At 40.7% G+C, this 11,483-nt stretch overlaps 1 protein-coding gene across 1 annotated transcript; it reads left to right on the forward strand.

Moving 5' to 3' along the window:
• Positions 1-2,556: 2,556 nt before the first annotated feature.
• Positions 2,557-10,799, forward strand: LOC306975302 (mitochondrial basic amino acids transporter-like; the record flags this gene model as incomplete). The annotated part of the gene is made up of 4 exons (XM_079572811.1): positions 2,557-2,993; positions 7,530-7,573; positions 7,664-7,747; positions 10,005-10,799. The coding sequence occupies exons 1-4, from the start codon at positions 2,966-2,968 to the stop codon at positions 10,797-10,799; spliced, it is 951 nt and encodes a 316-aa protein (XP_079428937.1). The 5' UTR covers positions 2,557-2,965.
• Positions 10,800-11,483: the final 684 nt, after the last annotated feature.

The raw sequence follows: 11,483 nt of genomic DNA on the forward strand, positions 1-11,483 counted from the left end.
TAATTAATAAACAGTAATAACATAATAAAAAATAGAAATAATTATAAATATATACTAATACAAATAAATATAAATAAATAAATAATAATAGTAATAATAATAAAAATAGAAATACAATACAAAAATAAAATAAAAATATAAGAAATATAAATAAATACATACATAAATAAATGATGATGATAATAATAATAATAACATAAATAATAAACATAATTATAATAAACATAAATGAATAAATAAATACATAACGATAATAATAATAAAAAATTAGGATAATGATAATGATAATAATAATAATAATAATAAAGAAATAATAATCATCATCATCATTGGATTATTTATTAATTTAATTCAAGCTTTATTCACATAATCCTAATCCATAGTATTAACAAAACAAAAAAAATCATAGTAATAAAAGTGGAAAAGTTTCGTCATACATTATTTACACACAGGCAGGGACGCAAATGCTCCCACATTCCTGAAGTAAACCATACTGAGCTTTTCCTCGGGCAGACCAAGGCTTATAAATGTAGCCTATATATACAATGCTTTATGCCAGCTGCACAAGATCTTATTCCACAATAGACACACATCTTGAGTTATCTTTCTTCCCTTGGCCAAGTACATAAAATGATCTTGGCTTCATGATGATTCCCCGATGCTCTTGTTTTGTTTTGTATTTTTGTCAATGTAAATAAATAAATAAAATGGCTTTTTGATAACACATTGTACTACTTCACATACTATGTACACTATGTTGCTAGACATTAACAAAAAATCTCCATACAGTCTCGACCCTCTCATTTTTCATTCTGTTTTCCATCCAGAGGGTAACTTTGATATTAGGCCCATGTCAGCGAACAATCATGTTATTATCGGGTAGAAAATTCCCCTATTGATGAGAACTACCTGTTGACAGTGAATGACATATGATACCTGTTATTTAACCACAGTGACAGCCGAGGCAAAACATCACGAGGCACCGGCGGAGACGCACTTTACCGACCGAGGGGAGCCCGTCCGCCCCGTCCGCCAATCACGGCCCGCGCTGGGGTGCAGTGTGGGGTGTCGGCGTCAATCCTCGGTCCGGATTGGTTACAGAGTGACACGGGTAAACCCCCAGGCCTTGTGGGAGGGCATAGCACACGAGAATGGACGTGTCCAAACTAGTTAGGGCTAGTGTTCCTTCTATAGCGCTTTTCTACCTTTATCAGGCCCGAAGTGCTTTACAGTAAGGAACCAGTCACCCATTCACTCTCTCATTCATACACCAATGTACGCAGACACTGGAGGCAAGTAGGGTGAAGTGTCTTTCCCAAGGACACATATTTATTACCAAAACAAAAGAAGCATTTTTTATTTATTTGATAGGTGCAATGCACATTAAAGATGCACTATGTAACTTTATATGTGAAAAAATTATATATGTGGGAAACCTTTTGCTTTCCCTCACAGTGGCCTCTATAATGTTATTTTGGGGTTTCTGGTACGAACCCCTAAAAACAATTGAGCCTGGAGCGTCATTAAGGCCACTGTGAGGGAAAGCAAAGGTTCCAAGCTGCAGCCATAACGCCAGTCACTAAAAGGTCAAATATGCACAAATATAAAGGTTTTTCCTCTCACTTAAAAAGTTGCATAGTGCACCTTTAATGAACATCTGCATAGAAACAACAAAAACAGACGTAAACATGCCGGATTATAGCCAATGTGCAAATGTTGAACCTGATCATTTGTTGCAGGCGTGCACAACTTTTTAGGATTTAGTTAAAGGGATGTTTCAGGATTGTTGATATAGGGCCTCATTTCCTAGTTATCCAGAGTGTTGTTGATTTCTGGGGATATTTTTTTTAAATTCATACAGTCCTTATATTTGAAGAGTTTAGTGATGCTAGGCTAGTGCTAGGCTAGTGCTAGTCTATGGTAACTAGTAGCCTGCATTAAAAACCTCTTAAAAACCATGGGCTCGTCCTCCAAACGTTGCCATATCTGATTTGTAGAAAGCTCCTTTGTGAATTCCACGTGTAGTAACGCCGGCCGCAGGTAAACAAACTACTGTAGATCCGGTAACCGAGCAGATCACTCCGCCGCTGTGTAGCTACAACCAGGAAGCTGATGCTGATCAAATAAAATTAAGTTATTTTCAATGCAAAATGGTTATATTTCAACACAGACATTTATATAGGCAATCTGGTGTTATAAGGGATTTGCCTCAGGTGCACTGCGCTTGGGTCAGACTGTTTTTAATGCAAGCTACCAGTTACCATAGACATGCACTAGCCTAGCACTAGCCTAGCACCACTAAACTCTTCAAATATAAGGACTGCGTGAATAATAATAATAAGAAAATCTCCAGAAATCAACATCACTCTGAAAAACTAGGAAATAATTTTTAAACGTATTACTGATTACTCCACGTATACCTTGCAGCTTGCACCGATGTCTACCCCAGAACGTTTCTCCACTTTTTTTGATTTAAAAGTCCCATCTCATCAGAAAGAGCCATATCTGACCATCCCAACATGGCGGCTCATGTTGGGATGGTCGCTGTGCCTGTTCTAGATGCTGATGCTATATATCCGAGCGCATGCTAGCTTGTCGGCTACAGAAATAAACCTCCTTGGCAGTGACAGCGGGAAGGGTATCCACATTTACGAAACAGCGGGTTGGTAGCGTCGTTTGGGCCTTATTTTGAGTTTTATAGACATTTTTAAAAGGATACGGGACAAACAGAGGACCGTTTTGTTGTGTTTTAGTTGATAGCGCTACAATCGCGTAGCTTTTTAGCAGGTGCTAGCTACAGTATTGTGGTTACTAGGTTACAGTGTCATTCACAAGTTTCGCGAGCAAAAAGGTTTTCCGGAGGAACTTTTGCCTATTTACGATCATCTTAATACAACAAGAAGTTTAGGGAGAAGTTTATAGTTTGGTGACTTTATTGGGACAGCGCTGATAAGAAGAGGAAGAGATGGATTTCCTGGCTGGCTGCATTGGAGGTGAGTTATATTCATTTATAGCTCAATAAATGATAATCATTAATAAATAGACGTGTGTTTGAACGGTGCCATTCATGCCAAATAATAAAAGGCGTGACTTTCTGTTTTGGCTAAAAAACAAAACAGTAGCGCGACAATAAAAGCGCCTAATAAAAGAAGTGATGCAATTCTGGCACGAGATTACCAAATCACTGCATTGGATAATTCTGTGTTCTGCGGTTCGGGTTCCACGAGTTCACAGGACTCTGTTGCAACGTAGACTTTATTTAGTTCAATATGTTGCATTACATCATGACAAATAAACATTAAAGAGGAGGAAGCTTGGAAGTCTGGGTGAATGTGTCAAACTGCAGATGTTTTGACTTTGTTTACGGTGAGTGTTTTATTCAAGGACTGGGCACTTGCACTCATGAAACAAAAACTAGAACAAAGCTTACCTCTCCTCCACAGAGCACCTGCAAAATGAAGTTCACGTTTCCTGCAAGCTGATTTGCAGATTTTTGTTGTTGTTGTTGGAATGCCCTTTTTGTCGCATCCTGCCTCGTTACAAGGACTAGAGCGGACAGTAGGGGGTGAAGTGTCATCCACAAGGACGTAACTCCTGCATATGGTGACCTCCTGATTCCACTGCATCCATCCACCCACTTCAGACATAGTTGTTGCATTGCACTCCAAAGCATAAGGCTGTGCTGGATTGCCAAAACATTTACCTACAAGATCAGGCAAGTACACCAAGAACCCAGGCGTTCCCAGACTTTTTTTTGGCTGCGACCCCAAAAATTGACACTTACACACCTCGGGATACCACTGTATAAAGTTATTGCGTCTTAAACTACATACGGGCAGAAAGACATTCAAAAATCAAGTTAATAAGTCTTTAAATGGACTGTTTTAAAGGAATGGGCCACCGTTTTTACATCTACTGAGAAATGTTCTTACCTTAGCTTAGACGAGTTCATTTGTAACTGTCTGGTCTTCACGCGTGTCCTCAGTCACGTAAACACAGCACAGACGGCGTTAGCATTTAGCCTCTCCTCCTCTCCACTATAGCGCCAAACAAGGTGAAGATAGAAGCTACCAAGCTCTTCCACCTCGTTTGGAGCTGAAGTGAAGAGGCTAAAGCTAACGCCGTCTGTGCTGTGTTTACGTGACTGAAGGCACGCGTGAAGACCAGACAGGTACACATGAACTCGTCTAAGCTCAGGTAGGAACTAGGGCTGCAACTAACGATTATTTTGTTATCGATTTAATCTATTGATTATTTTTACGATTAATCTCTTGCCTGTGAACGGTGTAGGTAAATTTTATTTTTCCTTTTTTTTGTATCACATATAGCTTAAGTGCCGCTGCTTGAGGATATGTTGATGGAGTAAACAAAAGGGAAATCTTTGTTAATGACTCTATTCATGAAATTTACAATGTACAAAACACTACAGACCCTAACTATAAAAACACAGTAGGTTTTCATCAAAAATACTACACATTTTTTGTCTTTTTTGCCCCATTTAAGCTTGTGTGAACTAGAAAACGATCGATGAATCGATTACTAAAATAGTTGTCGACTCTTTCACTAATCAATTAGTCGTCGATTAATCGATTAGTCGTTTCAGCCCTAGTAAGAACATGTCTCAGTCTGTAAAATGGTAGTCTATTCCTTTAAGTATTTGAATGGATTTCACAATGCTGCTGTACACTGAAAAATATACTAGTAGTATAGTAACTATACTAGTAACAGTAGTATTTTCCTTTTTTATTTAATCTTGAAATAATCTGCCCCCCTCAAAGGCTATCTCTCTATCGCTCTTTATCTCTATCTATCTCTCTATCTACATCTCTATCTCTCTATCTATATCTCTCTATCTATATCTAGCTCTCTCTATCCATATCTCTCTATCTATATCTCTCTATCTATATCTATATCTCTCTATCTATAGCTCTCTCTCTATCCATCTCTCTATATCTCTCTATCTAAATCTCTCTATATCTCTCTATCTATATCCATATCTATCTTTCTATCTCTCTATCTATATCTCTCTATCTATATCTATATCTCTCTATCTATATCTATCTCTCTATCTCTCTATATCTATCTATCTATCTCCTTCATTTCGAGGAACTTTGCGCCGCTTATTATGAATAGACTTGGCCCATAGACACATAGTTGTAAGTCGAGATGTGAATGTTTATGCAGTCACGGCACACGCCCCTCTCCGGACCAATCTCTTATTCCCTTTTAGGATCCAGCACGCGCTTTGTGTCCTGTGAGGGGACATACGCAACCAGTGCCAAATGTAGCCTGCGGTATTACTGTCAAAAAGAAACAGAAAGTTCACAGTTCACCCACTAAAGTCATCAGACAGAAACACGAACTGCAAGAGCCACTTCCTTTCCTGAACATGGGTTGGCAACAGGCTTCTACAAAAAGGCCAAGAAAGGGCATGCTTGTTTTGCAGAAGATACACAAGTTATTTGGCGGGTTTGTAAAAGTACTGTAGCAGGTGAGAGTACCAGGCCTAAACTGAGGCTTTGAGATACATAACCAAATGAAGGCAGAAATATGAACAAAATACTCTCAAAGTGACCTAATCGTCAACACCAACACCAAGTACTTTTTACCATGACTGCATTTCGTCTCCTACTGCAGTACTGTATCTGCAAAGCATCTTTATTCTTACTCCACAATGACGTTTGGATCCTGTCTCGACCCTCCTCAGTCGACTCTGGGGTAATTTGAGTTCAGTGAGGTGGATGAACGGTGGAATCTTTTCTCTTCCTGGTTCCTCCGTCCTGATTGGCTCGTCCTTTACAAACCGGTCATGTGACTGCTTGATGTTTATGGAGGGATTAGTGCTTTGTTTGCCGTGAGGCTATTCACACCTCAACGACTCGATATAACTGTGTCAAGTCTGCAGTGAAGGACCGGCAAAGGGGCGTTGAATATGCACATGTTATTGATTCAGAATATTAAGTATCTTTAGCTTAAGGTCAAGGTGTTCTTTTTGTGAAATCCAAATAAATACAAACATAAATGGGTTAGTTTTGGGTTAAATGTTCAACAATCAAAAACTTTCCAATTAGAGGATGGCTGATATATCGGGACGATATTTGGGGATTTTGCAATAGCGGGTATCGGCCGAGCTAGCATAGATAAAAGCCGATATCTCCTGGACCGAAAGAGATAGCGACTGCATTGTGAAGAAGGAAGTCAGGGCTTTAAAACAAGCTCCCCCACAACGTCCTAGGCCTCAGGGGAACAGAGAAACATCGCAATAAAACATGTGTTCGCTCCAAGTTTGTTAAATACAAGTTTCACTAAGCCTCAGTCAATAATATGAGGTCATTTTGAAGCATAGAACCTGGAGAATTCAATCACTGAGTTAGTTTTAACCTCCACAATTGTATTTTTGATCGCCACGGCTAGCAACAGCGTGCTAATGCTAACGGCAACTAATTTAAGCTGGGACAGAAAGCATGGGCATAGGTTTGCGTGGAGACCATGAGGACAACACCAATATTTCAAGATGGCCAAGTTGTCCCCACCAACTTCATGTGGAGATCTTCATATTGTGCGAGTTTTCACAAAGACTTGACTCGTATGTGGCACTTTAGGCTTGGGAGAGGACGATCGGCATCACAACACACTTTGTTTCGCGTTGATTGGTGCAGTGTTAATTTCGTCGGCTAAAATATTTAGTCTCAATTTTAGTCAAAGTGATATTTTTGACGACTAAAATTGGACTAAAAAAACTAAAAAGTTTTTCATGAGACTAAAACTATGACTAAAATAAGACTAAATAAAAATAAAAAGGAGAGACTAAAGATCATTTAAATTCTCTGCCAAATGAACAGCTCTGAACTTTGTTCATGTGGGAGAAGGTCCATAAAACAGAAGACCTTGATTAAATATGATTATAATTAATATTATAAATGCAAAGTCGACGAAATTGTCTTAAATTTAGTCGACTAAATTTACTTGGAATTTGAGTCGACTATAACTAGACTAAAATTTAAGATATTTTTTTGACTAAATCTCGACTAAAATTAAATTACATTTGTCAAAAGATTAAAAACTAAGATTAAAACTAAATTAAATGATGTTGTCAAAATTAACACTGGATTGGTGAAATATTCGCAGAGATATTCATAAATTCGGGTTGCAACGGAGCTTCTGTCTGTTTATGGAGCCTTATTGACAGAAACTCTGATTGAATCACCAAAAGTAATAACATAAAACCGGCCACTGCTGGTGTGGTCAAGTATTTATGTTTTTACAGAATTGTATATCTTTGGACGTTTGGATAAATCGGCCCAAAATATTGGCCAAGCATGTCGGCATCGGCCAATAAAAATCCCTAAAAAGCGGCATTGGCCTTAGAAAAACCCATATCGGTCGACCAATATACTTCAAAAGACACAAAACAAAACAGTTTTTATCTGACCTCAGCAGGTTTTGCCACTTTTTTGTTGATGTCCAGACCTTGTCAATATCCTTGTTTTGGCAAAAGTTCTCTCAGACTCTCCTCTGCTCTGTGCCAGGTGCCGCTGGAGTCTTGGTTGGGCATCCATTTGACACGGTCAAGGTAACCATCTATTTTTTTTCTTTCCAAATCAGTGTTCGATTCACGGTGTTGTTGACGTCGGGGGCTGATGAGGGATTGTGTTTTTTCCAGGTGCGGCTGCAGGTCCAGAGTGTGGACAGACCTTTGTACCGCGGGACCTTCCACTGCTTCCAGTCCATCATCCGCCAGGAGTCTGTACGTACCACCTCACACTCGTTCATCTGACGCAGAAGAACCGTGGCAGGGTTTGGGCCATGTGGATAAATTGTATTCTTATAAGGCTGTAACCGGTGTTTGAGTTTGTGAACCCAGACTATTTGTTCGTGAAGACACTGCCGTGATCACCAAATCAGGCCCTCAGAACTTATTTTGCATGTCCATACAGACGATATATTTATTTCAGTACTACATTCATGTCAGTGTACCTTCACTGACAATGGCAATAAAACTGTTCTGATTCTGGGTAGTGGTAAAGAAAAGTATGAGGCTTAGTATCAAAATGAATCTTAACCTCTTACCTCCCGCTTGAACCGAGAGCATTTTCTACAGGTCAGCTTTACCCAAATCCTGTAGGCCAGTGTAACGCCTCATTTGAAAGCTTTTTCCTCACGTCATCAGATTTTTTTCTCATCATTTTTTGGGGGGGGGTTTTCAACTAATTTTTGTAACTTTTTTTTGGTAATTTTTTGTCAAATAGTACATTTTTTGTCACTTTTTGTCACATGTTCATCATTTTTTCATAATTTTTCATAATTTTTTTTGTCCTTTTTTTGACATTTTTGCCACTTTTTCATCTTTTTTTTTGGTCCTTTTTTTGTCAATTTTTCATAATTTTTTTGTCCTTTTTTGTCAATTTTTTGTCACATTTTTTTGTCAATTTTTTGTCAATTTTTTGTGACATTTTTGCCACTTTTTCATCATTTTTTCATCATTTTTTTGTCAATTTTTCGTCATTTTTTTGTCCTTTTTTGTCAATTTTTTGTCACATTTTTTTGTCCATTTTTTGTGACATTTTTGCCACTTTTTCATCATTTTTTTGTCCATTTTTTGTCCATTTTTCGTCCTTTTTTTGTCAATTTTTTTGTAATTTTTTTTTGTCAATTTTTGTGACATTTTTTGCCACTTTTTCATCATTTTTTTGTCAAATTTTTTGTCAGTTTTTTGTCTAAGTTTTCTCGCTTTTTTGTCACATCTTCATTGTTTTCATCTCCGTTCTGTCGCTATTTTCTCACCTTTTTTCCAGAAGCTTTTGGATTGGGGTAAAGCCAAACTGGAGAAAATGTGTTCGGTTCAGGTGGGAGTTAAGGGGTTAAACTCAAGCAGAAATTGATGAAATGATATTCCATTGTAACATCATCACATTCTCCATCCTGAAAACCTCCCTCACCCAGTGGTTCGGAGGAGTTCCTGAGTTAAAGAGTTGGAGTGAGTTCCCGCTCACTGACAGGAAGCGCCGCCTCCCACAGTGTCCGAGTAAAAATATCCTGCTGGATTAAGGTCAGGGTTTTGTCGCGTTCACTCCACTGTTTACATCTAACTCGTGTCCTCAATGGGCTCTAATCTGACCAGTGCAGCCGTGACTGTGCCAGAGTTAGGAAATAAGCAGTGTCAGTGTGTGGTTTAGATTCTTTTTTTTGTTTATTTATACATTTAAATCTTAAAGGGATATTTCAGCATTTTTGACATGGGGCCTCATTTCCTAGTTATCCAGAGTGTTGCTGATTTCTGGAGATTTTTTTTGTAATTCATGCAGTTCTTATATTTGAAGAGTTACGTGGCGCTAGGCTAGTGCAAGGCTAGCACATTTCTACGATATCAGCTAGCCTGCATTAAAAAACAGTCTGACTCGCTCCACAGAGCACCTGAGGCAAATCACTTATAACACCAGACTAACCATATAAATGTCTGTGTCGATAGAGTAATTTTAACCATTTTGCATTTAAAATACCTTGTATTTGAGCAGCATCAGCTTCTTGGTTGTATAAGCTACGCAGTGGCGGAGTGATCTGCTAGAAAATAGTCCCTCAAAATGCGATCATTCATGTGATGCAAGGTCAGTTATATTCTAAAAATTATTCTATCGACACAGACATTTATATGGTATCTGATACTGTAGAAATGCGCTAGCCTTGCACTAGCCTAGCGCCACGAAAGTCTTCAAATATAAGAACTGCATGAATTGCAAGAACAACTTGTCCAGAAATCAGCAAAACTAACTAAGAAATGAGGCCCTATGTCAAAAATCCTGAAATATCCCTTTAATGTGAAGGATTAGGTCAAATAAAAAAGATTAAAAAAAAGATTTTTGAACAGCAACTTTCATGTAAAATATTAGATCTTCATAGTCAAATAAGCAACATTTTAAACCTGTAGCAATCTTCTAGTGTGAAATGCTCATCTTGAATAACACTAAAGCTCATGAAATAAGACTTTCTCCTCTGCTCCTCTGCAGGTGTTCGGTCTGTACAAAGGTATCGGCTCGCCGATGATGGGCCTGACCTTCATCAACGCCATCGTGTTCGGCGTCCAGGGCAACGCCATGCGGCAGCTGGGACAGGACACTCCCACCAACCAGTTCTTGGCCGGAGCAGCGGCGGGCGCCATCCAGTGCGTGATCTGCTGCCCCATGGAGCTGGCCAAGACGCGGATGCAGATGCAGGGCACGGGGATGAGGAAGGCCTCCACCATTAAGCTGTACAAGAACTCGCTGGACTGCCTGACGCGGATCTACAGGCGCGAGGGGCTGCGGGGCGTGAACCGCGGCATGGTGACCACGCTCATCCGCGAGACGCCCGGGTTTGGCGTGTACTTTCTGGCGTACGACGTCCTGACGCGGAACCTGGGCTGCGAGCCCGATGACCCCTACATGATCCCCAAGCTGCTGTTCGCAGGCGGTATGGCGGGCATCGCCTCCTGGCTCTCCACGTACCCCGTGGACGTCATCAAATCGCGGCTGCAGGCGGACGGCGTGGGCGGAGTCAACAGGTACAGCAGCATCGCGGACTGCGTGCGCCAGAGCGTCCGGAAGGAGGGCTACATGGTGTTCACGCGGGGCCTCACCTCCACGCTGCTTCGCGCGTTCCCCGTCAACGCCGCCACCTTCGCCACGGTGACGCTGGTGCTGATGTACGCGCGCGGAGGGGACGACGACTGCCCCAAGGACTGTGAGCCCGCCCCCCTCGCGCCGCCCACGCCTGGTCCGGTTCAGCAGGCCCCGCCCACTCAGATCCAGCCCAGCAGCCTGTGACGGGCCACGCCTCAGCCACTCTGCACTTTACCTGAGCATTCCCAGCACTGTCCCAGCACCGTCCCAGCACCGCAGTCCCAACACGACGACAACTGTTCAACTGAAAGCCTCTGCAGAACCTTCGAGACCCGCGGTCCTCCACCGGAGCAGCTCCACCACCACGACAACTGTTTTACTGAAAACCTCTGCAGAACCTTCGAGACCCGCGGTCCTCCACTGGAGCAGCTCCACCACCACAATCGTTTTACTGCAGAACCTTCGAGACCCGCAGTCCTCCACTGGAGCAGCTCCACCACCACGACAACTGTTTTACTGAAAACCTCTGAAGAACCTGGTGCACCTCCATTATTTATTTACTGTTTTTTCAACTCATAATGCAAACATTTAGCAGCCTAAGTTATAAGCACACATTATTTACTTACAGCTCTGTCGATCTAAGCATTGATTCTTAAGGTTGACCATGAAAAAACAACTGAATCATTTAATCAAGTCATTCTTTACAAAGGTTCACAACCAGTTTAGAACCTCTGTTAGTTTTAACCTCGGCGCATCTGCACTGAATGATGGGAATGCGCAGTTTTAAAGTATCTTTTCTGATATGTAACCATTGCAGTATGTGACTGCGCGTGTAAATAGAGCAGTTCTTTTTTCTTATGTACAGTCCTGGAAACATTTTCCTGCCTT

This window comes from Gobius niger, assembly GCF_951799975.1.
Source record: "Gobius niger genome assembly, chromosome: 15".
Taxonomy (NCBI): domain Eukaryota; kingdom Metazoa; phylum Chordata; class Actinopteri; order Gobiiformes; family Gobiidae; genus Gobius; species Gobius niger.